We start from the raw sequence: 27,264 nt of genomic DNA on the forward strand, positions 1-27,264 counted from the left end.
TGCCACAGAAATTAATACAGTTAATATAGACAGACAACTGGGACAGTGTGATTCTTTCATTATTTAAGCACAGGAAAAGAAAGCTCAAACAAGACAGAAAAGCAGTTATCAGCAGAGAAATTATGCCTTCATATAGACAGGAATGAGCACTTACAAGATGAGACAGATAAATAAAAATCTGGAACTGTGTATCTGTCACTCCAAGAGGACAGTCTGTGGACAAACAAATTACCTTCACTATCAGACATGGTGCCCTGCAGATCATCCATTAGCACATAGCCACGCCCTCTTGAAGGATCTTCTCTGAGATGTTGCTGTTGAGGGTCTTGGAGGGACAAACATGACCCAAACTGATCACGCGAGTCAGCAGATATGGGCGGAAGCGGACCCGCTGATGCCCGTGCCATACCCATTGGCTGACCCACTGGACTCAGTGGGCTCTCTTCCTCTGAGTTCTGTGCCACAATAGGAATACGTCCACGCCCACCTTGTACAATGGGCAGGCTTGTAGGTTTTGACCTGCCTGATGGAGCCTGGAAAGCTGAGGTGTCTGAGGAGGGGTCACCTTCTGCTTTGAGCCTCAGAGATGAACTTGAGGTATCCCTTTTAAGGGACAGGTCAAGGCCATACACAGAGGAGGGTCTAGAGGAAGGCCGTGACCTACTTCCACTAGGGTAAGCAGAGTCTTCTCCCAAAGTGGACCTCATGCCTGGGCTCAGATTTAGGCTTTGGCCCAGATTGAGTGAACCTGCCAAGTTGGCCCCAAGAGTGGAGCCCAGGTATTTCTGCTGTTCAGCAATGTTCTTGCGTAGCCCAAAGGTGATTTCATCCTGCAGAAGTCTGCTTGATCTGGGAGAAGCACTACTGGACCCCAAGTAACTACTATAGTCTGTTTCTAGAGCCCTGCTATCCTGGATGGAGGAGTACTTGCCTATGTTGCTGGTGTTTTTGTGTTTCTGGTAGAGCATAGATGTAGGAAGTTGCTTGGCAGCCTGTTTCTCTAAGGTCAATCTACTGATGCTGTACTTTTCGGTTTTGGGGAACGCCCTGTAGCCTCCACTAGACACTCCAGTGCTAGTGGTATAGTGATGTGAGAGTCCAGCAAGCTGCTCTAAGCTTTCAGTGCCCCCTGTGCTTCTCTGGAATTCCTGTTTCAGTTGTTGTTTTAAAAGCTTTAGTTCAAATGGCTCTTCCATTGGGTCCTCTTCATCTTGAGCCTTACCATAAGAGTGAAGTCTGGAGGAGCTTCCCAGGTAGTCTGTACCAACATCTGCAGCAGTGTGTCTCAGAAGGTGCTCTGCTTTGGCTAGCTCCCTCTCAGCAATGCCATAGCTGTCAGATGAAAGGCTAACAGTGCTTTTTGCAAGTTCTGTTGCATCTTCTAAAAGCATATAGCTCCTTGGTGTCTGATGTTGCTCTAAGTCTGCATAGAAGGAGTCAGCAGATACATTTGACATAGGACTGACTGCCAAGCTGCCAGCATGCTCTTCTAGGCTATGCAAGTCAAGGTGGTTACCATATTTTCCTCCTAAGTAAGATGACGTGTCATAGTTGGTGGAAATTTTGGTAGAATCTAATTCAGAGAGGAGAGCAGCTTGTTGTCTGGCTTTCTGCTGGAGCAAAAGCATTTGGTGGTAGCTCTGTTGTTGTGAGGCAGTCAGAGAAGGAACAGAAGAGTAGATGGACTGGGATTGGTATGGTGACTGAGGCTGGTACAGGGACTGCTGATACTGTGGGTACTGGTACTGGGAATATTTTCCATACTGGTCGTGCTTGGTCTGTGGAGGAACAAATTCATCAAGTTCTGACTGTGGTGCAGTACGTGGTCTCTCAAGCCCATGTCCACTAACCTCCTCTCCAACTCTTGTTTCGCGAATGTTACTCACCTCACTGTCAGACATGTAGTCACGGTCCTCTGCAACACTTTGCAGATAGGCCCTTTCCCTCTTCTCCCTTTCTTTAAGCAATGCCTCCTTTCTTCGGTTAATGCCCATCTCCAGGTATCGCAACTTGGCATCAATCTCCTTTTCTTCCTCATCCAGTTCAGCTTGCTTTTTACGCAGTTTGGAGGACTCTCTCTCAACCAGGTCTAGTTCACGGTCAATGTCCTGCAGGATTTTTGCTCGTGCCATGTTAGTGCTCCGGCAGAGACGGCGACGAGCTGAGCCAGTGCTGTAGGCTGTTTGACCAGCATTAACAGCTTCTTCCTCTGAAGGTGGGTTAGGAAGGGTCCTCTTAACCTTCTTTTGGGTGCCAGATGGAGTTCCACTTGGAGATCCCTTTCCCTTTGGATGACAAATAAAAAGAGAATTATCAGTGTTAAATGACAATACAGTTTTTAAGTAAAAACTTATTTTCAACTTAATCATATTTCATAGGAATGACCATAGTGTATTTAAGGCTTTAAAGTTGGTTTCATAAAAAAGAAACTTTAAAAACAAGCAACCACCACCTAAGTTTTCAAGTTTGAATGAGAATAAAGTATAATGGTAAAAAGAAAAAAGGTCTCTAGAGGATTTTGTTTTCTCATGTCAGACATGCCTTGAGGATGGGTAAACAAACACATACTCTATATCTGCTGTTCTGCTGCATTGCCTTTAAAGGCGCAAGCACTGAAAATATTATTATAATTAAACAATTATGTAATATTATAATTACACAATTATGTAAAAAGCAAGTAAATAAGACATGAAATTTCAGCATATTTTCCACTTATAACACTTATAAAAAAAAAATACTGTATACTCACAGAGTAACCCTCAGAATACTGGAAATTTGCTGCTGCCCTTTCTTCAGCAGTTGGGCTCATGGGTTTAGGGTCAGACATTGACCTTTGTATGACCTTGGGAGCCCTAGGACTTGTTGGTGGACCTTTGGATAGATCTGTGGCAGAGTGCATTCTCTGTGGGCTTGTGTCTCCAAGGGATTTCTCATAGGACAAATACTCAAGGGATTTGCTAGGGGATACACAAGGGGAAATTGGGGAGTACAGTACTTTTGGGGATTTGGGAGGACCTGGGACAACCTGAAGAGTAGAGGCATCTGCTTTGAGGTGAGGAGACTGACCTATATCAAGTGGAGTGGGACGCCTCTTTGGAGAAGAAGTTCTATCAGAGTCAGGATAATCTAATCTAGTATCTACCTGCACAGAGTGCCCCCTAAGTGTTCCTGAAGGGTCTGTTTGTACAGAGATTTCAGTAAGGGCCTGAACTGAAACAGCTCCTCTTTCACCCATGCCATTTTTACCACCACGTGTTCTACTGCGCCTGCTTCGAGCAGGAACTTCCCATTCATCTTGGTCTTCATCATCTGTCTGTACACAGCTATCAACACTTTTTTTTGTACTTTTCTTTTTCCTTCCTGCAGTGTAGGCCTTTTCAGTATTATCCTCCTCATCAGTCTGGCAGCCACTGTCCATTTTTCTTTCTCCTGCCACAACAAGAGCCTCTGGCAGGACTTCACCTGGATACATCTGCCTGAATTTCTGTTCTTCCAACTGATGTCTGAGCTGTTCTTGGAGTCTCTGGATCTGCTCTAACTGCTCCTGTTGCTGAGCATAAGTTTCCTTTTGCATCAAAAGGTGGGCCTGTCTATCCTCTTCTTGCTGACATAGTATTTGCTGTTTCATGGCCTGGAGTTCTTCCAGCTCCTTCTGCACAAGAAGCTGTTCTTGATCACGGAACCGCTGTATCTCCTGTCTCTCCCACTCAAGTTCTTCAGCCAAGCGTTGCTGCTTCATCTTTTCTAGCTCAAGAAGCTCACGCTTTATCTGGTACTGTCCATCTCCTGGAACCAAGGGTGAAGACAGAGCTTCTAAAGAGGCTGCAATTGCCTCCAGTGAAGCATTTGTGTAGGTGTCCAGTGCTGCCACCGTGGTGACTGTTGAAATTACATCTGAGAGAGTCGTTGAAAGGCCAGCCTTTGAAACAACAGTCTCCAGATTTAATGGTAAGTCACTTTGTTCTTCTGCTGTGGTTACAGCAATTGTTGAAAGAAAGCTGTGCGACCTAGTGAGCGGCTGATTCTGTAGAGTTGACAGTGATGGCATAGTATCACTTGTGTGCATGCCTGACAGAGTATTGTAGGATGTGCTGAAGATAGAGCCAGGCTGGGTGGTTATGGCATATGTAGAAGGGACTGTAGCTGCTACAGAAGAATAAACAATACCATTGGAAGATCTTAGGACACTAGAAGCACCATAGTGGGTTCCAACTGCTGAAGTAATCCTGGCTTGTGTGTACTGTGGAACTGTCATTCCAGTGCACACTCCTGTAGACTTGTTCGAATAGTCTACAGCTTCACCTGTTAAAAGTTCATTTTGTTAGATTAGAGTTCAGCACATACAAAGAGTGCAGTGGTAACAGCATTGATATAACCATGCACTATCCAAAGGATGAGAAATAAAGCATCAAAAAGTATACCGATTAGCATGCAGTGACATGCCAAAAAAAAAAAATAATAATATTAATATTTTAAAAAATAAATATATTGAGAGCATGCAAAATGACTTCCCAAAAAAGGAATACAGGCAGGCATACAAAAAATCAGCTGGGAATAAGTAGAGGTAACTCAAAATGATATCGAGAAGAAAGATCTTCAATGTCATACTGACCTGTCACCGACATTTTTCCAGATGTCAGGTCTACAGCACCTTCAGTGATCTCCTTGTAATCATAACTATGCTTACTTTTATATAAGAAGAGACCAGCCTCTGCCAAGTTTGTGTCCGACATTGAGGGTTTAATGCCACCAAGACCTCTCATACCATGAGGAGTACGATCGTATTGATAATGGTCATCTCTGTAGCCAAAGCGATCCTCTGGTAATGGAGCTGAGGCCTGCTGAGTTGTACAGCTGCTTGCAAAAGGAAGCTTGTAGACTACATCACAGCAGACTGCTCTTCTTCCAGCAGTAAGATCTACTGGTTTTCCATCATCCTCTGTAATTACAGCAGTAACCACCTCTGCAGTGGACCCATTCATTGCAACCACAGTTTGTGCAGGTTTTACTGTGGTGAGATCAACTGCACCGGATAAGCCTGTTTCTAGACGAGGGGGCATAGTTGCACAAATGCCATTGCTTGCAATTGTAGGAGCCATTGTTACAGGAACAGTTTTACCCGTTGTTGTAGAGAGATTTATGGGTTTCTCTGGTTGAGAATCCACAGGTCTGTAAATAATTTGAGACACAGGCTCAAAGGATTTAGCTGTTGTAAGTTGGAGAGGCATTGATGTTGACAGAGATACATCACTACCATAAGCTACAGTGGCTGTGCACGTGAGGATGGTGATGTTGTCAGTAACCACAGAGACTGAGGACGTATCAGTGCTTAGGTTTACTACAGATGACTGCACAGCACTTTGCTGACGTCCACCACTATCAATAGCAAGGGACTGTCGTCTTGACTCAGAGGAAGACAGATCCACACCTTTCATGGATGTCTCTGCATCTATCTTTGGGGTACGGAGATCCACGACCTCACCAGGATGGTAGGCATGACCATTCTGCACTTGAGCTGGTTCAGGTTTTATGTTTTCTTGAACTACGGAGATGCCAGAGGCTCTTGGAATGGGATGTGGAGGTGGTGTTCTTTCATGCAAAACAGACACTGTGGTTCTTTGGACTTCAGTGGTAACTACCTGAATGCCAACATTTGGAATAATTGACTGAGGCTGCGTTGAGGCTGAAATAGCCTTGTAGACATGACTCATGCTAGAAACTACCTTCTCTGGACCACATATTTCTTGACTTTCAATAGATTCAGTAATTCGTGTGAATGCCAATGGTACTCTAGTTGTTTGTGATTGTGGAGGTGGTTGAGGTGGTGAATGAGGTGGCTTCTGAAGTGATTCTTGGCTAGGACCTATTGAGGCTTGGGTTGTGATACCTTCTGTAGGTGAACCAGGCTGAGATGGCAAAGTAATAACAACATATGTGTCACGTAAAACCTTGCCAAACCTGGGTGATGTAGGGGACTTGAGAGGAGATGTGGTCTTATTTTCGGCAGAAGGACTCAGATTAAGGACACTATCTGCACTGCTTGTACTCAGTATGGTAGGTCTTGTAGGTGTGTGGGCTGTAAAGGGTGGCTGAGCACGAGCTATGGGTTTGGGAGCTATGCGAGGTTTAACAGTCTCCCCAGGTTTGTGACTGAAGGTTAGGCCTGCAGGGATAGAGGATGGCTTAGGTGGTACAGGTGGAGGAACATGGGGCTTATAGCCTGGAGTAAGAGGCTGTCTTACTGGTACACTGTCCCCTGTGGTTGGCATGCCAACTGGAGTAGTTCTTGGGGGGACCTGTGGTGGAGTCTTTTTGGGATACACAGAGGGTTTGGGTAGTGTTGGAGGGGGTAAGGGTGGAGGAACTGGAATGTCTGCTTTTTCCAGAGATGCAGCTCTGCGTAGTACTACTGGTTTGGGAGGAACTGGTGGAGCAGTTGATACAACACTAGGTACAGTGGGTACTATATATTGCGGTACTGTGGGCAAAGGTGATACACTTACAACTACTGGGGCCGACGGTCTTGAAATTACACTAGGAACAGGTGCTGTAAAAGAGTCAATTTGACTAGGGGCTGATGACTTGGACAAGTCAACAACAACTGTCTGCTCAATTCCTACATCATTTTCTGTGGCATCCTGTGAATCACTTGATACTGCAGGCAATGCTACTTCTCTTTGTAGTGACAAATCCTCGACGACTGGCTCTGAGACTGATGCTTTCTGGAAAGCCTCATCCACAAGTGGTTCTGGTTCAGTCTTTGTAACTGAAACTGTAGCTTTCTCAGAGTCCTGTGTTTGATCAGAAATACTCTCTTCACCAGATTCCTCTTCACCTGAGGAGCACTGTGTCACTCTTAGATCAGGAATAGGCAGTATTCTTCGTAGGGGTGCTGGCTCGGTTTTTTCACCTTGGGTTATTGTTGTAACTTGTGCCATGCCACTCAGATCAGGGCCTGCTTGAGTTGGACTGGTGCCTGGAGTTAGTACCGCTCTTTGCTTCTTCATAAGCTCCTCATAGGCTGCTTCTGCATCTAATAATGGCTTCCTATCCTTTCCGGACTGACCTGTGGTGCTTGATGACATAATGCTTTGTTCTTTGCTTGAGTCAGTTTCGGGCAACACAGTTTTTGCTTTAGGAGCATCTTCTACTGGCTTACTGTGTTTTATCTCCTGTTCCTTAAGCATCATCTCTTCCTTTCTTTGCATCATGTCCTCATAAACCTCATCAGGTGATCTCAGGGTTTTTTTGGGTTTCTCTGACACAAAAAGTTTATCTGGTTCCTGCTCATAGGACGCATCATCAACAAGAGACTCGTATGCATAATTTTCTATCAGTATGCTCCCATAAAGAGATTCTTTACCAGGTGGATGTTCCTTTCCATCGTTAGTTGGAGATTTGACCTTGAGCATAATCTCTTCATATGCCTCATCCGCACTTCTTAATGCATGTTTTCTCTTTTCTTTGGACTGACTATCAGTGTGTTGCTCATCTGTTGGAGAGTACAGTGAGACTGATGTTGGTAACTGATACACTTTTTGGACAGCAACAATCTTCTCTGGGAGAATCTCAAAGCTCTCTGGTTCTGACTCCATGCTTGGGGAGAGGTCTGAGCAGGAAGACCTGCGGAATTCCTCCATCTCTGCTTCTTGTCGTAGCTCTTCTGTGGGAGATGCATCCTCAATTGGTGAGAGGTTGCTTGGCGGAGTTTTGGGTCTTTCTCTCCTTCTCTGTGCCCGTATCTCTTCTTTGTCTTTCTTTGACTTTTTTCCTGTGCCCTTCTGCTTCTCCTGTTCTCTCAGAAGCTCTTCTTCTTCTCGCAGCTCCTCTTCCTCTGATGAATCCTCAATGGTAGGAAGCTGGCCTGACCGGTGCTTTGCTTTCCTCTGCTGCTTGCCCTCACCACTAGACCGAACATGACTTGGGCTGCTGCTGTCACTGTCTTCATCAAGAGAAGACAAAGATGTTGGAGATGTTCCTGGGGTAAAACTGGATGCATGTAAACTGGAAGAGCCTTCACCTCTTGACCTGTCATCAGGAGAGTCTGTAAGGCTCTCTAGCTCACCGTCATCTGATATCTGACGTACAGTCGCTGTACTGTTAAGTTCAATTGTTTTAAAATGTCGTATACCAGCTCCACTGTCTACTGAAGGTTGTTCTCCTTTAGCTAGTTCTTCAATTTTAGTTATAGAGATAATACTCTTCTGTTCAGGCTCATCTTCTGGACTGATACTGCTATTTTTGAGAAGGCGTCTCCCTTTGCACAATTCACGTTTGTCCTTTTCATCTTTCTTTGCATTTTGTTCCATTTGCGTCTTCTCTTGATCTTTAATTTTCCGTCTGGCAATGTTTTCTTCATCAGATGGTGATGCATCCTCATCTGCACTCATCTCTATGATCTGCTTCCGGATGAAATCCTCCTCATCCATAGGACTCTCCATCTCTACTTCCTTATCTCCAACAGTCTTTTTCCTTTGCAGTTTAGGTGAAGGTTCTCCCTCACTACTGTCCTCAAAAGAATCTCCTTGAATATAAGTTGGAACCAAAAGTTTTTTCCGCTCTTTTTTTGGTACATCAATTTTTTGCTCTTGAGATTCTCCATGTTGGTCATCCTCTGAGCTGGGTTCTGGAGACATTGGCAACACCTCCAGTCGACGCTTGACCTTTGGAGTTTCAGTTTGTGATATCTCTTTAGATGTTGTCTGAGCCTCTAGTATTGGAAGGACGGTGCTTTCCAACTTGGCCAAGTCTGAAGGACTCATAGGGCTGCTTTCTTTATCTTTCTTACCAGGCTTCCTCAGTAGCTCACTCTCTTTCACTGGGACAGGAGCCTCTTCCTTATTCTACAAAACAGAAAAAAATAATTAGAATCTGACAAGCTATGAAAAACATGCATTATATTTATAAGACAAATAAGAACTACATAAGATAAACATTGGGTTTCTGTAGGTGTCTAGACAATGAACCTAGATTTTCTACAATTTATCTATACCTCTACCTGAGATCAACTGTGGGATACTGTAGGTGTCTACACAATGAACCTAGTTTATCTACAAGATATCTATACCTCTACAGCTACATGTACAGTTACCTCTCCAGATTCATTAATTTCATTAGACTTTATCAATGGCTGTAGCACATCATCCAATTTTTCTTGTGGTTCAGAGGTCAACTTCCCCTCCTCGGATTTGTTTCTTTCCTGTTGGCTAAATGTAGATGGTGGGGAGGCTACTTCTACATCATGGTCTAGGCTATGGGGCACACAATTAGCTGTAGATTCAAGTTTAGTTTTTTTGGTGACTTCCAGGTCAGTTACAACCAGCGCTTTTTCCATCAGCTCCTCACTGACTAATTTATCTTTTACACTAGATGTAGTAGATGTTACAGCAGGGGTTTGGACTTGTTGTGTAGACTGCAACTCTTCAGGCTTAATCTCAATTACTGCTTTTTCATCTTCATGCTTACTAACCACCAGGGATGAGGGGACTCCTATTTTCTGGTCAGTAAAACCTCTTGGCATGACAGACTGTTCTAGAGCTTTTTCTGTCACAGTGTCCGGAATTTGCCTAATTTCCTCTTCTACTGGAAATTTTTTTTCTACAATCTCTGAAACAGTATGATTATTAACAGATGATAGTTTATCTTTAATGACTTTACATTCATTCTCATTCTCTGTAATAACAGCATATGACTCTGTGTTTTGCTCACATACTTTCTCTGTTTCTGACATTGTTTTCTCTGGTTTGGGAGCAGCTTCTTGAAGGGCTGGAGGGTATGTATCCCCCATTTTTTTCTCCTCTATGTTTTTATCTGGACTAATCTCTTGTTCAGAGAAAGGGCTTTCAGAACTAAATTCAAATTTGATGTTGTCAGGCATAGTATTGAGAGTGACTTTCTGCTCTGTGTTCTTGAGGATCTCTAAATCTCCACCTGCTTGATCTGGCATACATTTTTCCAGCACTACTTTATCTGTGCTCATCTGTTCCTTTTCCAGTGGCTTATCCTCTCTTTCTACACAGAGCTCTTTAGTGCAGTGATCCTTTGGGTTATATTTACTAACATTTTCAGATCCACTCGCCAATATTTCTTCTGTGAAGTTGAGTTCAGTAACTGGAGATTGTGAGAGCTCATCTAATTGTGTTTGTGATGTGTCCTCTACCTCTATCTTATCTTCTTTTAGACTTTTTTCAGAATTCTCATCGTTATTATCTACAGAAATATAATTTGCAATAAGACTAGAATCTTTGCTAGTGACTTCTGACTTTTCAAATGGATCTTTCATCTCTAGCATTTTTACTATAACCTCTTCTTTGTCACATACATTTACATTATTTTGGGGGGTTAACTCTGTTGTTTCTGTAACCTGCTCTTCTGTTAATTCGTTATTCAAAATGGCCTCTGCTATGACTCCATTTTCAAGTCGATCTGCTCTATTTTCTGGCTCTGCAGATTCTTCCTGATAGGTAATATCATAGGATGGCTGATTATCACGGGGCTCACTGGACTCAATCCCTGGTGCCTCAATTTGCACAGAGGCCTCAGGTTTCCTCTCTGGCACATCCCCTATGCTACTTTGATCAGGATCAGTAGTTGCTGTCTCGATAGAGCTTTCCTTTACAGGCATGTTATCTACCGTATCTACATTTGAGGGTAGTGCGAGCTCTTCAGATTGTTTCTCTGTAGTCTGACTATGTGGTTCCTTGCTTATAGGAGAGCTTGCATTGGACTGTGTCATTTTGATCTCTGTGGCTGGCTCTGATGTCTCAGTGGATTGTGGCACTATTTCTTTTTCTGAAATGGCTTCCATGTCACTAACCAGAACGGTCTGAATAACATTATAAATTATAGGTGCTTCCTGGCTGCTTTCAGGCTCCGTTTCAAATGTATTAGCATATTCTGTCTTTTTGACCTGGCACTGTTCTGGCTCACTTTTCTCTGTATTCTGTACCGCTGCTTGGTCCTCAGTTTGTTCACCAGTTTCAGCCTGTTCTACATCTACCCCTTTAACATCTGCTGTCTCTTTTAAAACATGAGGTGAAGGAGGGGCATCTTCCTTAACTATTTGCTCAGTTATAGTTGCTACGCCCTCTGTGTTTTCATTCAGGGTGCCAGTTGCTTGTTCTTTGCTCTCTTCTGGTACTACCTGTGTACTCTTCAGTACTGGCTCTGCTGTAACCCCTTGTTCTGCATCTGTATTTTTGACATCTTTAGCATCAACTTTGGCTGAGACTGGCTCAGACTTGTCAGCTGGGGCCTGAGTTATGCTGGGCATCCGTGTTAGCCCTTTGGTGGGGGTGGCAGTGGCAGTAGGTGCAGAAGAGGAAGGGGTGGAGGATGCAGAACGGGCTGGGGAGGAGGAAGGGGTGGGTTCGTGTTTGGCTGGTAGCTTGGATGGAGAAGGTGGAGGTGGCATATCCCCAAGTTGCCCAGAGAGAGCCCTTTGGGTCTGGCAGTTTAGGCAGAGCCATTCTTTCTGTAAAAAAAGGAATAATAGCAGATTTGAGATGAAGTATTGAAAGTTAAGTTAAAGTTACCTCTGATTCAGAGATTTTACCATGTTTCACAACACATTTAACTAATAAACCTCTAATAATACAGCAGAGGATAACTCACTCTATTTCTGGAGTGCTTTTTAAATGTATGTAACTTAAAAGATTGTTCATTTATTATTAATAGTATGGGATGAACCTTTATCAGTTAAATGTCAGAAAAACCTGTTCAGCAAAAACTGCACCTCAACAGTTTACAGATGCTAGTGAATATATGGAGTGAACGCATATACATTTGTATGTGTGGTGGTGGGTGTATTCGTCTTTATTTTTAGGCTAATAGTGAAGTAAAACAAGCTAAAAGATTAAGCAGCTTTAAGCAGTGCTGTGTGGATATACTGTATGGTATTCCTCCAACTCACAAAAGTAGGCTACACAAAATTATCTATTTACAGACAATTAAATCTGCTAGCAAACACATTGGAAAATGCAGTAAAGGAAATGTGGTCTATACTGTAGTTGTTCACAGAAACTAGCATCCTTTCAGCATAATTTACTTGAGAGACCACATGGGGAAAAATTCCATCCTCCACTTAAGCTGTGATTGAGATTTGAACACAGCTCAACTAAAACTAACAACTGTTTATAATGGCTGTTTTCCCAGATATTCCAGCCCACAGGACTTTATTTAGATTTGAAATATGTATTTTCCAAAGAAAAACACTGGAGCTGCTGAAAGCTACAAAAAGAACAACACCTGAAATGTACTGAACCTTGTGACGTCAAGCAGAGCACTCCATGACACTGGATGCACCACAAATGGTAACGTCAGAGATGAATATTACATGTTCGTGGGGGATGCAGATGCCACATGCAGGCAATCCTCTCATGAGGAATCATGCCCCACTGGCTGACATAAATTCAGAGCGATCTATGTTAAGCTTCAGTGCTGAGGCATGCTTAGCTACGTTTTGGTTCTCCAATGGCTTTGCTGCAGGGTGTAGTCTAAATCTAGAGGAGGTCTGGGATCCCTGTTCCACGCGAGGGCAGAGACATTCTGAGATATGGATATTTCATACCACACACAAGTTGTATGGCAAGACCCATTACTGTATTTGGTGTGCAAGGACAGAGTTCAAGGACAAAAACACACAATCCTAATGAAACCCTATAAGATGAAAGAGTGATGTGCTTGTAACCTTATGAAACGTACTTGTATTTCAACATTATGCAGAAAGGTACATCAGAAGAGAAGGAAATATTATCCTTCCTAAGGAAAAAAATGAACAACAACTACAAATCAAGGAAATTAGGAAAACAAAAATGTAAAGACTTTCAGTCTGGTCAAACACTGCAGTAAAGTTCCCTGAATCGCATTACTGCCAATTATTATAACGATAAGCAAAAACAGATGTCTGCTCTCACTTTTAATACAGCTTGAAACTGAAACTTGGACTTGAAAATGAAAGTTGCGCTCAACTCCTTTTTATGCAATTCATCAGCAACAAAGTGATCTGCCCATGTGCCATATAACAAATGACAAGATCAGATAGAGGCAATGTAGACTTGGTCTTGGAACTGAATAAAAAAAACGAATCTATTTGACTCACAGGCTATCGACTTCAATTATAGTATGAAACATCAATTTTGAGTAATTTTATTCAATCTCTGGCCACTAACAGCTAACTACCTCTGCATGATCTGGCTAGCATACTCATGTATTTCAAAAAGCACTAAGATTTACTAGCCTCACAGACAGAGGCATTAAATCCAGCAGCCTCAAAGGTGAAGAGACTGGAACTGATACGAAATAATGAGAGTTCAGCCAGTCACATGATTTGTGGCTTGGGCTGAAAACACCGCTTGTCTTCTCACCACTCATTCTTTCATACTTGCTGAGTTTGCAGACAGGAATATCAGACAGAGCAACATGAAGTTTTTTATGAGGGCCTATATAATCTATGCCAGACTTCTTTAGAGCATCTCAGGTTGCTGATAAGGGATTGTATCTGAGATTTATTACAGATTATTTGAAAGGGAAATTTACCTCAAAGGGTGTAGAGAAAAAAGGGTATAGAAAAAATGCATGTTAATGGAACAGTCCATTTTAATTTCATAAGTTTTTCAGTGGAAGTGTATCCCATGAAGTTTGAATTAAAAAAAAAAGAGCAGTATTTGTGAAAATGAAAATTCCAAAAAGCATGGTAAGAAAAAAAACATCCCATCCTTCCTTACTAAGAAAACCATCTCTCATATTTATTGGGATACCATTTCAAGAGGGATTTTAACTTCTTGATTACAAAAGGTGTAACAAAAAGGTTTTCTTACATACATTTAAGCTCTTTCTTCTATGGAACATGCCCCTGATCTGAATTTAAGTTTCCATTTCTGTCAATCAGGAAAACTGTGCTTTATAATCCCTATCCAATGAGCACAGATGGGTGTGCTAACTCTCAAAGCCAGAATGTGTGTATGTGTGAAATCTGTCAATAAAGGTGTGAAACTGAGCTAAATTTACTAAAAGCCCAAAGACTGCCACAGACTTATTTTGATAATGCAATACACTCACTTACAACCTACCATATGAATCGAAGTTTACATCAAAATTTGTTCTTTACAGTTATTTTTTACAAATGTTAAAAAAAAAAAAAAAAAAACATTACTATGGCAATACTTTCAATCAGATGCTTTCCAAACCCTTGTCATTTTAATTTTTGATGTAAAAATTACCACAGTTTAACTGAAGTGACACAATAACTGCATTTTGGTAGAATCACTGGTTACTAAGGTAAATGTTTAAAGGGCTAGTAATGTAGGATTATCAAAACTATAATAGTAACTGCAAGTATACTGTAAATGTATCTAGATTTAGATACACAGAATAAGCCTTTTTATTTAATTTATAGATTCAAATGTGACCAAATTAAGTATTCAAGTCAAACTGTTTTCAACTTCTGTCATAAACGCACAATAAGCAAACAAATAGGAAGTCACATTTTCTCAATAAGCTTTCCACACACTTCCTCCTCCAAATTCTAATATCATTCACCGCCTCCTCTCTCACTCTCAATGCTCTTTCTTTCTCTCCTCCTCTCACATCCACCACCCCTCTTCCTCTCCTTATTAGCTAGCTACAGTAGGTCTGTGTGAGGTTCAAACTTCCTGTAAGACTCTGTGCTGGCACCATACTGATTTCCTGGTGCTGCCTGCACGGTTAAAATGTGCCAGTTTTCATTATACTAAGTGTCTGATGTTAACAACACATTAAGGGATACACATTAAAATTTGAGTCAGCATAACACGTGTAGTTCTCAGTGGTGAGATTGCTGTCTTTGTACACTTGGTTTGGAGCTTGGTTTAATGGAAAGGGTGCCTAGTGGTTGTCTCTCCATCATACACACAAAAAACACCTTCACATCTAAAAATACGACTGCTTTCAAAACATCAGGGACAGGATGGCACGTGGTGGACACTGCAGGAATGCGTCTGGCCTAAAAGAGAGCCTTTTGAGTTCAAAGGAAAACACACACAGTCACATACACGGCAATAAAAGCTTGCTGCCACAAAGAGGAACATCTCCCATGATGTCCTGCAGTCATTCTTGGCTCTGCCTCTACCACTCTTTTGCCACTGTGGCTATTTTTGCCTCAATGTACAAAAGAGTACAGAGGCACAGCTTTGACTGCGAGCCAGACAGACAGGTAGAATAAAATACAGATAGACTGGACAAATTAAGTCACACTGTATGATTAAGCCAAGAACAAATAATGAATATTTGAAACTCCAGATAAAACAAATATTTGGTGCCTCAGCGTGACAGGACATTCACATGGACACACCGTCCTGTAGATTAAGAGACTCAGAGGTGTTATTAAGAAATGCAGGCTAGAAATCAGAAGATTGCTAAAGATAAACAAAGCAAACATCATAATCAAACAGACAGGCGGACAGATCTCCATGGCGATGGAAGGCAAACATACACACACGTCTGTACACATTATATAAAGTGATCAAATAGACAGATTGCGAGACGGCACTGTAGTTATGGGAACAGAACAAGCAGACAGAGGAAGGTTGAGTAGCTCTTTAAAGCGGATATGAAGTGTTCAAGCTGAAGTATTTGGAAGAATTAAGGAGTTTAACTTCTCATTTCTAGACAAAAATGTAAACAGACGTGCAAAATTTGGGAGGAACTTGTTTATCCAGCTGATCCTGTCAATACATGTAACATATTATTTATTTTTTAAACGTTTCAATTGTATGCATGTATGTATGTACAGGTGCATCTCAATAAATTAGAATGTCGTGGAAAAGTTCATTTATTTCAGTAATTCAACTCAAAGGCTTTAAAACACGAGCTGTCATATTCTGTGATTGTCTCTAAAGAGCGCGAGCCCTCACACGTCACACGCGCTGTGTGAAGTACAAACTGAACGGATTGTTAACACATCCCACCGCTGTATGGCCAGATGACACGCAAACTACGTTTTCTCGACTGGATAACCAGTCTCGCTAGAAAAGTTTTGATGGATGAATACTGCAAACAAGGTAAAGACGATTGCGGTGGCGTACAGGAGTCGTACAGTAAGCACGCGTGAGTCCATTATAATAATGCGTGTATGAGTGCTCTTGACGCACTGATTGCACATTGTATTGAGATGCACCTGTATGTATTAGGGCTGTCAACGTTAACACGTTAACGCATGCAATTAATTTTACAATCCTTAATGCGTTAAAATAATTTAACGCAATTAACACTATTTTCATTTTGTGGTGAACTAACCCTTTAAAGCCTTTACATATAATGCATTATAAAAGTAGTTTTAATGCATTAATTATGCCTTGTAATGCACCTTATAATGCATTGTACATGTGTCATGTAAAGTTGTAACCACAGTTAAGACATTATAACACTTATCAATTTATTGTTAAACTATGCATTTTAAATTCGGTTATAATTATTTATGACAAGATATAATGTATTACAAAGCACATTATGAATAATTATAATGCAATATAGCCTTTAATAACCCTTTATAATGCTTTATACATAAAGGCTTTAAGTAAAATGTTAAATTTATTTCTTTGGAATAATTTGCAATGAGGAGTCATGCACATTGAGACTAGGAACGCATATTTAGAAAGTAAATTATGATTTCATTTCGACTTGTATGTAAACTGGTGAAATGCATATTGACAATATTATTCTCTGTTGAAATGCATCCTTTTTATCAAAGCCAGAATGCAATCACGCCTGCTCTGCAGCTATAGAGAGACAGCAAAATAGCATGAAGCAGTTCTGGCTGCTGGATGTTCAGATTTAGGGAGGTGGTTGATTATGTAAAACTGTGGAGTTCTGCTCTGAGGGAGGCCACGCAGTGCTGTACCTGACCCCGGGCTGGAAATACTGAGGAAGGGGAGTCAACTAAATCTATTACACTGGTGGAGTGGGAGGTGGATGGGTCACAGTGAGCATGAGTGCGTGGGCAAAACCTTGGAGAATAGAGGCATGGCAAAAGACAAACAACATGCACTTGATTTCATGTTACACTGGGCTGTTTGTGACTGTATGCATGGAATGAATGGGTCATCTTTGAGGTGGGGGTGCATTGTGGGGAGGGATGACACATCAGGTGGCTGGCAAGTGACTCAAAGCCTAAGGCAGATGGCCAACCGAAGAAAGAAAAAAAAACACCCGAGAGTGTGAAATCTAATCCCTGGTCCAGGTCTCTGTGGGACTGTTGTGAAACTGTCAACACTGTGCCACACAGAAAAAGCGTCACACCTGATTTGTCCAACAATGCCTACCTCATTAGCGATAAAAGGATGATGTTGAATAGCTTATCAGCTAAAATGACATGTGCAACTAAGCGCAGTCCTGCCAATTACGAATTTGGACCACTAAAAACATTGATATAGGCTAATAGTTAAACAAAAGAATCTGATTAGAGTCTGCGGATACAATTAAATGTCCTGGGTTAAATACTGTCAAGTTAAAGGAGTATTTCATGTTCAGAACAAGTAAAGTTTAATCAACAGCATTGGTAGCATCATGTTTATTTCCACAAAAATTCATTTTGAGATGTCCATTGTAATTATGCATGCATTTTGATTATGTCTTGTGGTTATAATACTGCAATAGTCAGTATTTTATTGTGAATGGCTTAACCCCATTCACTTCTGTTATGCCTCACTGTAACCCAGATACTTGATTTTTAGCATAGGACAGACATCGAAAATGAAGCTGAAATTACATTAGAGGTTATCAACATTATGACACAAGTGCTGTTGGTTGAGCTCAACTTACATTGAACCTGAAATGTTCCTGCAAGACTTGAGCAAAATGTTCGTTTAAATTAGTGCTGTCAAACGATTAATCGCATGCAAAATAAAAGTTTTTGTTTACATAATATATGGGTGTGTACCGTGTATATTTATTATGTATATATAAATGCACACACATGCACATATATATTTAAGACGAATATGTTATGTTTATATATTAAATATATTTATATATATAATAAATTATATAAATATATGCATGTAAATGCATGTAAATATTTTCAAAATATATACGTGCATATGTATTATGTAAACAAAAACTTTTATTTAGGATGCGATTAATCGTGATCAATTGTTTGACAGCACTAGTTTAAATAAATAGAGCATGTTAGATTCTGGGCAGATTCTTAAATGCTTTGTGTTTTATATTATACACAGTCTGTGATGGTCTAGGGAACATTTCCAGCCTTCAAAACAACCAGTGAGAAATGCCAAGAATGAAGATGAAGAAAGAATAGAGACAGAATGGGAGTTAGGAGAGAGTTAGATGAGGCAGAGGAGCAGCGCCACAAGGAATTCCAGTCACATGAATAAGTGAAAAATCTGATGGAGAAGGTGTGTTGCCACTAGAGACATAGGTAAGAGAAACAATGAAGAGAAATAGAGACAATCTTTGAAAGCTAAAGTGTGTCATTAAACCCTTGTTGTACATATTGAGAGATTTTAAAATATGGCCCTACAGTGGCCTTTAGAAAAACTCAGCTGTTGCCCTTTAAATCCTGTTAGCTCAAACAGATTACTACACAAACTCTCACATGCACACTCGCCCCACATTGTCACAGTAGCACAAGTATTGTTGAAATCTCACAGGAAGAGAGAGAGAGACTAAATCTAATCTCAAGTGAGGATGTTCTTCAAATGGATCCTGATAACGCAATTTTGTACGGCCTTGAGCCTTTTTGATCAGGACGATCTAACGAATAAACAACACACTGCAAAGGCATGTAGTCTCATGCATTAACGTCTACTATAATAAGGCCTGTCTGCAGTTAAAAATGACAGGACTGTCTCTGCTTTCAGTTCTGGTCTAAGCTAAATGGGGATCAGTGTTGTCAGCCATCTTGGTAGGGTACTCTTGACAGTATAATAAGTGAAGTCATTGGCTGCACCATGTGAGGTGAAACCAGACGCAAATGCTCAGGCTAATCTGCTTGGAAAACCTGAAATAGACTCACGGGATTACAGAGAGAATGAGAAACCTGGTGTACAAACCCACGATCAAACACAGGGGGTGTTTTACACATGAGAGCCATCAAAGGCCGCAGCGTCGAGGTCAAAACATGTCAGCTTAGCAAAATCTGTTCATACGGATGGAATAACACGTGAAGTTCCCTTGAGGAATGTTATAATTTGTTTAAAGACATGCTCTCACTTGGAATAACAATTCTTGTTACAAAGAACTATACAAAAATTTACTATTTACCACAGTAAGCAGAACGTTTTATTTCACACAAAAAAACATGCACTGTATAATAATTATAATATTAATAACCACTACCACAAAATGTATCAGAATATACCCGATTAGGCTTATTCTGCAGCAACTGATTTGGTTACCAGTTTAATATAGTGGCTTCTTTCCATATGAAAAACACTTCACGTTTGTATGTTGGAGGACAGAACTTCAAATGAATACATTTAAATGATCATAGTCATAGCCAAATACACTTACATTAAAAAAAAATAAAACACACACACACACACACATATTGTGAGATTTGATACAGCTCCAGGAAGACAACTTTGTGTCCCATAGGAGACAATTATTAGCTCCGAGTCACATAGGCAGTTACCCTCACCAGACAGACTGATGTTGACACACCGGTCTGCATGCAAGTGTTGCTCTACACAGCCAAATCACAAAGAGCAAAAGCATTTTTGCAACTTTATAAGGTCTGGGAAGAAAAAAAAATCTAAATTTTAAAACCTGATATTTCCAGGCATTCCAAGACTGTGGGAACCCTGTAATTAGCTACTGTAATTAGCTACTATACATTATAATTTAGTAGGTAATTATAGAATATATAGTAACTAATTATAGAACCTATTAATCAACAAAAGTCCGCGAGGTCTAGATCCTTCATCTAGGCAACTCATGCTAATATGAATCATAAAATGACAGCAAATTTTATGCATAATAAACACATTAAAGTTATCATTTTACATAGTTCACCTAAAAATTTAAATTTATTCTTCATGAGGGTGAGTAAATGACAGAATTTTCATTTTTAGATGAACAATCCTCTCAAATATATTCCTTTGCTCATTTTTAAAAACATTAAAACATACCTCCCTACCTTCTGAGTTCACTAAAAAGCAAAGGCTAATTTCCAACAGGAAGTGAGTTGGTGAGTCATCTGAGATGGGATCAGACTATGAGTGCAGACACATTCTTAAACACATTCACTCGAAAAGGTTCAGAGTGCATTGGATTACACAGTGAAGTGTCAAGCTTTTTAAGTAAACAGGGACAGGAATGATGAAGACTTATGTATAATGCAACAGAACAATAAAACTTCAAAGAGCAACAGCAAAAGAGAAATGCTTGAACCGTAGATCACCCAAAACCCATTGTAAATCACACCTTTGATTACTATAAAAAAAGGAGCACATACAGTATGCACACCTCAAAAACTGACCAAAACAAACTTTTGTTCACAGCACATATACAAATTCTTGTCCAATAAAATGCCCTCTAGAATAAGCATGTCCCATCCTCCTAAATTATAAATACCACCTGCCTACGACAAGCTAACGTAAGTAGCATAAATAGTCTTTTAGTGTTGCTGGCCGTGATGAAAAACTAAAAGCTACAGGCAGCTAAAAACAGAACAAGTTCTTTGAGGTGTTCCGGCCCAACTTCCTGTTTTAATAGGAAATACACCAATAAACTAAGGTAAAGAATTGCTCAAAAACACTTTAACAAAGAGCTGCAGCAGAACTCTTACCTCTGAGAGATGTGGAGTGGGGTTGAATCCACACAGGTTGCACACAGTCTTCTGGCACTCTGTACAGGTGCTATAGTTAGGTGACTCTCCTGATCCCATGTTCAGCTTCACTTTACAGAGTGGACAGCAGGACTGGGCCTCAGAGCCTGAAACTGGTGTCAGAGGCCCCTCTACTTCTGTCGATTTTGGAGGGGGCATGTCCGCTGATGTTTTTCCTTCAGCAGCTGTAGGTTTTGGAGATGCTGTGTCTTTGGAATAAGCAGGTGGTGTGTCAGGAGGTGACTCTGAGCCTGAGTCAGGGAGGGATCCGGGAGGGGAGTCTGCTTCAGATCCAACGGGGGAATCAGGGGGCGATCCTGGAGGAGATTCTGGGGGAGACTTTGATTCCTCCCCAGAAATGAGATTGGTGGCAGAGCTCAGGATGGAAGAGCCAAAACCAAACATCTTTCCAGACACGCTCTCGGCAGACTGAGAACTTGCTGGCGTAGGTTTAGCCGACTCTGTGAGACCACTGAACCCACTGAAGAGTTTTCCAGTGACCGACTCGCTGGCCTGAGCAGTAGAGCCGGCCTGAGGTTTGGACGACCCACCAAAACCACCAAAGAGTTTTCCTGCGACTGACTCGCTAGCCTGAGCACCTACAGAGGGTTTTGTCACCTCTGTCAATCCTCCCAGACCAAATCCTCCAAAAAAGCCCCCTCCATCTTGTTTTGGAGTAGTTTTTGCTGGAGAAGGCTGAGGACTACCTTTTGGGCTCTGTGAAGGTTTTTGAAGAGGTGGAGGCTGTCCACACTTGGCCCCTAGTTGTCCTGGCTGAGGTCCCTGCTGTGGTCCAGATTTTGGTGTAGTTGGAGGTGTACTTCCTTTCCCAGTATCAGCAATACTCTGTTGTTTGGTCAGCATTGGGGGCTTCTTCCCTGGCTCACCCTTAGAGGGAGACCCAGACGGTGACTCTTTCCTTTGTGGGGAGGGAGGTGCAGAACCCTGCTTGGGGGGCTGTTTCATCATTGGAGGTCCAGGAGGGTCCATGCCACCCACTGCCCGCTGCATCTGACAGTTCAGACACAACCATTCCTTACCCTGTGGAAACAAACAGAGAAAGTCAAGGCACACAAACACAGATGCAGCAAATACCATTTCTGTAAGAATATTGATTTGCATTACCTCAAGCTCATTAGAAAATAGCAATCAAAATATTTTCATTTATATAGCCAGCCACTCAACAGAAACACCCAGTATGCAATGCAACATATTAATTTGTGGAGAACTTGCTGTTATCATTTATTCTTTGTAATCCTTTATTCTTATTGGATTGATTAGTAAGCTCTGAAAGTCATGAATTTCTGATTTAATTATATGAATAACATTTAATTTACTTTTATTGTTGGTTTGGCTGAGTCATTTATTGCAATGCACACTTTAAAATCCTTTAAAAAACAAGACTAACACTGTACACTCATCACTGTGTGAGTAATACTGTTATTCTCTCTAACAGGGACCAGGAATAATGCCAAACGTCTGTATAATCACTGCCTTTATAACTGATGAATGTAGTTCCTAAACACATTGAAAAACAACTTTCTCCACTTCCTGTCTGGGTGATGTAAGTGACCTTGATAATCTTCCTCCTTCTGCGCCAATATTTTCCTCCCAAACTCATGGATGAGAGGAATTAGTGCAAGCAGCATTTTAGGCAGAACCAAAGAAGGGTTATTAAAACAAAACCCTGCAGCTTTAATAAAAAAATATGAACTGATTTTGCTGATGTCTTCAAAGAAAGACTAGAATAATAGAGCCTTGTACATTGTGTACGAAAAGCTGACAGTATATGTCCCTCTTATCTATATCTGGGTAAAAAGTGAGACCAGTGTGAGATCTATGTGAATGATGGAGTGAAGGCAGCAGATATGTCTCTTACCGCTGAGTCTGGTGGACTGAAGCCGCACAGGTTGCACACCTGCTGTTTGCACTGAGTGCAGGTGTTGTAGTTGGGTGGCTGGTCTTTAGCCTGCAGATTCAGCTCTGTAGAATTACAAAGAGGACACATTGCTTTCCCTTGAGCCACCGGCCCAGGTTTACCCTGCTGTTGAGGTCCACTGGGTTTTGCTGCAACCCCTGGACCAGGTTTCCCAGGCCCTTGTTGCTGGGGGCCTGGGCCTCCAGGTTTGGGTCCTTGCTGTTGAGGTCCTGGTTCACCAGGTTTAGGTCCCTGTTGTTGGGCTCCTGGTCCCCCAGGTTTGGGTCCCTGTTGAGGTCCTGGTCCCCCAGGTTTGGGTCCCTGTTGGGGTCCTGGTCCACCAGGTTTAGGTCCCTGCTGTTGGGGTCCTGGTCCCCCAGGTTTGGGTCCCTGTTGGGGTCCTGGTCCCCCAGGTTTAGGTCCCTGCTGTTGGGGTCCTGGTCCCCCAGGTTTGGGTCCCTGTTGGGGTCCTGGTCCACCAGGTTTAGGTCCCTGCTGTTGGGGTCCTGGTCCCCCAGGTTTGGGTCCCTGTTGGGGTCCTGGTCCCCCAGTTTTAGGTCCCTGCTGTTGGGATGCTGGTCCCCCAGGTTTGGGTCCTTGTTGAGGTCCTGGTCCACCAGGTTTGGGTCCTTGTTGTTGGGGACCAGGACCTCCAGGTTTACCTTCAGGCCCCTGTCCTTTAGGTGGACCTTGCTGAGGTGGCTTACTCCCTTGCTGCGGAGGACCCTTGCCCGCTCCACTCTGTGGGCCAGGAGGCTTTCCTTCCTGCTTTGCAGGCACCTCTTCCTCATCATCACCAAACAAACTAAACTTTGGGATGCTGGCAGAGGAGACAGCAGAAGAGACCGCACTCAGGGGGTTGGCCCCACTCAAGAAGCCAGACGAGAACATGCCAGCTCGTGGTTGTTCTGGGTCTTTGGGCTCCTGCCGGAAACGTGACTCAAGGAGGCTGAGGGAGGAGGGGCTCCGTCCAGGCTTTGGCTTGGGAGGCGGCCCCTCTCCAAATGCATCTACAGTCCGACTTTTACTGAGACCTGCTGGGACTCTGGTGCCACCAGCTTGAGTCTCTGGTGGCCTGTGGAGTGAACAGACATAAGGTCAACTTCACATTCATTAGTCTCAAGTCAACATAGATTTAGAAAAATCTGTGATTAACTGAAATGTACTTTATTTACGTAATAGCTATTCTGTATAAATTCGAAAAATACATTTCAAAGGCCAATGCAAATTATTCAGACATTCAAATCAGAAGCAAAATTCATGCAGCAGAAAAATGTAAATCTAAAATTGGCTTCGTGGTCACAACGTAAGACAAACAAGATTGAGACATATCCACAATACATATGCAGTCTATTACTGTTGTCAGTGAACAATATTTAAATAGTTTATTCATTCTAAGAGACTGCAGCAACAAAACACACAGAAGAAGTCAAAAACAACGTTAATTGTCAATATTTTTATCACAATTAAATGTGAAAGAAAAGAAATACAAAGGCTAACTAAGGATGCGCCAGAACTTAAAAGCCACAAAAAAGGCCAAAATTAATATTATATGCCCTCAAATTATATACCAATGGTTACCTATAACCTTCACATTGTGTTCAAAAATTTAACAAACATATTTGAGTTTCCCAGTTAGGGTATTAAAGTTCCCATGCCAGAAGACTGCTCTCTTGGTTAGTTTTTACATCTGTAAAGTTTCTCTGGCCTTTATGTTATTCTAGTAATGCCAACTGAAGAAAAAAGAAGTGTAATTACTTATCAAAATATGATAAGTTTAATAGAATTTATTTATCAAAAATAAAGGCTAATTTAAAGTAACATTTCTTGGTTTTTGGCCCATTTTCACCATAATTTAATTTCAGTGCATCACTATTGTTAGCTCAGTGGCTGTTCAGCACAGCATCTTAAACGGTTAGTGGTTCTCATGGGCGTTATTTTTACATATATTTGAGTGTCCTGTCATTCAGCCTCCCATAAAAGATAATCACGCCACGTCTAATATTCGTATTGTTTCTGATCGAGCGGCGCTCTTCACTTAGGCAGCACTGCACGCGTTTCAGCACCACGGACAGCGAACAATATATAATATATTTAACTGTAACGCAGTCCTTGTTTTCAGGTGTAATACTACACGCACGCTCCCCAAAAATAAGCAAAAGCGATCAATGAGCATAATGGCATTTGTGCTTGCAGTGCTATATTTAGTCATATTAATATTTATACCCCCTCCCCCCATTTGCGCTTGGGTAAAAATAACACATTTACGCCTAAGAAACTTTAAAGACACAATTCAATTAGCTTACGAATGAGATCATGTCAAATGGAATGTCGATCGCGTGCTTTCAAGTGATCGAATTTTCATAGACGTGTGTTATTCTCAGGCAGTGTTTTCCAAAGCTGCTCATGACATCACCTACACAGCCCATAGGAGGAAGATGGAGTGTGCATGGAGAACGCAACGGATATCTGGATACACAGAGGACGGATATTTGTCAGTATGGATTCATATTTTTCAAGGAAATGCTTATTTTTAATTCAATCTATAACCCTGGTGTCTTGCATGGATTGAATAAGGTGGTTTAAAGAAAACTACATTCATTCAAATACTATGCACATCCACTGTGCACATACAGTGTCCCACCATATTAACGATGATGATACTAATGATAAAAAATGCGTTTCGTTCAAATCAGCGGTAGGTTATACCGATATGTATAGCTATAAAACAGAAGTGCACTAAGGAGGTACTAAATTGCAATCATATGCATGGCTGAAAATTGGGCTGGATAAAATATATCGCTATAAAACGGCCGGAAACATGCAGCAAGAGCGTGAATGGGTGTGATCATGTTTTGCATCGGTGCTGCTGTCGTGATGTGCCAACCTGCAGTGCCCTGATGATCAAAACACAAGCACATCATCGACGCGTCCAATGCAAGCGCTCTGGCACTGGAGGAACGGACATCATCATCACGGCAAACATTTATAGACACTTCAACTTGCCTGGACTGCGCTTTGGCCATAGCGGCCACAAGCTGCTTTCTTTCCTCCTCAGATAGATTAGTGAGGTCTGCCTCCACCCCAGCGGGCATCTTGAAGCCACCCTTCCCATCAGGTGCGAGTCCCGCTGGTAATCCAGCGAGCGCCCCTTCGCCGCCTTCGAGGCTCGCTTCGTTCCCCATGATCGACCCCCTTTCCCTTTTAATCCCCCTCCCTCCAGCTAATTACGCGGCGATACGGCTCTTAATGTCCGGAATAAGGCGACGGCGTCGGTATCCGCGGTTGTTTTGGATGCATGGCGTTTTGTTTCTCCGTTTCAGTCGAGGGTCTCTGTGGCGATAACGCACGCTATGAGAGCATAGCCTCTCCGTGCGGGTGTTGGTCTAGAGTTGTGCGCCTCCCTCCTCCATCCATCCAACGCGCATGTCCCGCCTCTCACAGGTGATCATAAAACGTCGCCGTTGGAAAAAACGGAATTAAAGGGACAAAGCGTCTTAGAATGAACAAATCTTCTCATAATTACCGTTTATTTTGCTTTCAAGCCGAGCCAATAATTCCCTAATTAACGAACCGATTTGGTGGAGAGCAGCTGGTTTTGTAGTAACAAAACCTGGAACACTTTGCATTACAGAAAGCATGTTACACATAGGCCTGTAAATATGTTTAATTAGGTAGTTGACAGATTACATATCCATTAACTTTTTTTTTCTAATATCAAGATTTTTTGTTAATTTATAGACAGGAAAAACCTGGGCTAGTTGTTATAAATGCACTCATTTATAATGCACTAAGATCTCATTACCTTTTAAGAAATAGTTCACACAAAATTTGAAACGTTATTGAAAATTTACTCACCCCCAGGCTATCCAAGATGTAGATTAGTTTGTTTCTTCATCAAACAGATTTGGAGAAATTTAGCATTGTATCTCTTGCATTTAGTTTGTATTATGGACTAGTATTTTGGCCACAAGTAATGGTTAAAAGTTAAAATGATGTAAAGGTGGATTTGTTTCTAATCGCTTCACAAGACATTAACTGATGGGCTGGAGCTGTGTGGATTATTTTTATGTTTTTATCAGCTGTTTGGACTGATTCTGACGGCACCCATTCACTGCAGAGGATCCACTGGTGAGCAAGTGATGTAATGCTAAATTTCTCTAAATCTTTCCTAATGAAGACACAAAACTCATCTACATCTTGGATAGCTTTACGGTGAGTAAATTTTCATTTTTAGAAAAACCATTCTTTAAAGTTTTGAGTAAAAAGTCAAAAAATTTATGTTTTCTTTTATGGTGGCGCCAAACTAAAATGTATAAGCAGTTTCATGAGTTGGTCTGAAGTGAAAAAATCTACAAGATATTAAAACTACAAACTCTGCAGCTGAACACAGTGTAACCAATCAGAGCAGAACACCAGGGGGTAACATTTTATGGTCTAAACATTATTAGTTCTTACTTTAGGCTACTCTCACTTCCACATTATCAGCACTGTATTTGATATTGTAGCATTATTATAAGTGTTC

At 41.6% G+C, this 27,264-nt stretch overlaps 1 protein-coding gene across 1 annotated transcript in view; it reads right to left on the reverse strand.

Moving 5' to 3' along the window:
• LOC107655554 (protein piccolo-like) overlaps positions 1-26,079 on the reverse strand; it is a 42,961-nt gene extending 16,882 nt beyond the window's left edge. Inside the window, exons 1-7 of the mRNA XM_016443071.1 lie at positions 25,746-26,079; positions 22,701-23,814; positions 20,783-21,862; positions 9,092-11,473; positions 4,613-8,843; positions 2,750-4,302; positions 233-2,285 (exon numbers count right to left, since the gene is read on the reverse strand). Of these exons, the coding sequence (XP_016298557.1) occupies positions 233-2,285; positions 2,750-4,302; positions 4,613-8,843; positions 9,092-11,473; positions 20,783-21,862; positions 22,701-23,814; positions 25,746-25,924 (12,592 nt within the window). The 5' untranslated portion in view covers positions 25,925-26,079. The remainder of the gene's footprint in view (positions 1-232; positions 2,286-2,749; positions 4,303-4,612; positions 8,844-9,091; positions 11,474-20,782; positions 21,863-22,700; positions 23,815-25,745) is intronic.
• Positions 26,080-27,264: the final 1,185 nt, after the last annotated feature.

Source organism: Sinocyclocheilus anshuiensis, unplaced genomic scaffold (assembly GCF_001515605.1).
Source record: "Sinocyclocheilus anshuiensis isolate Anshui unplaced genomic scaffold, SAMN03320099.WGS_v1.1 scaffold916, whole genome shotgun sequence".
Classification (NCBI taxonomy): domain Eukaryota; kingdom Metazoa; phylum Chordata; class Actinopteri; order Cypriniformes; family Cyprinidae; genus Sinocyclocheilus; species Sinocyclocheilus anshuiensis.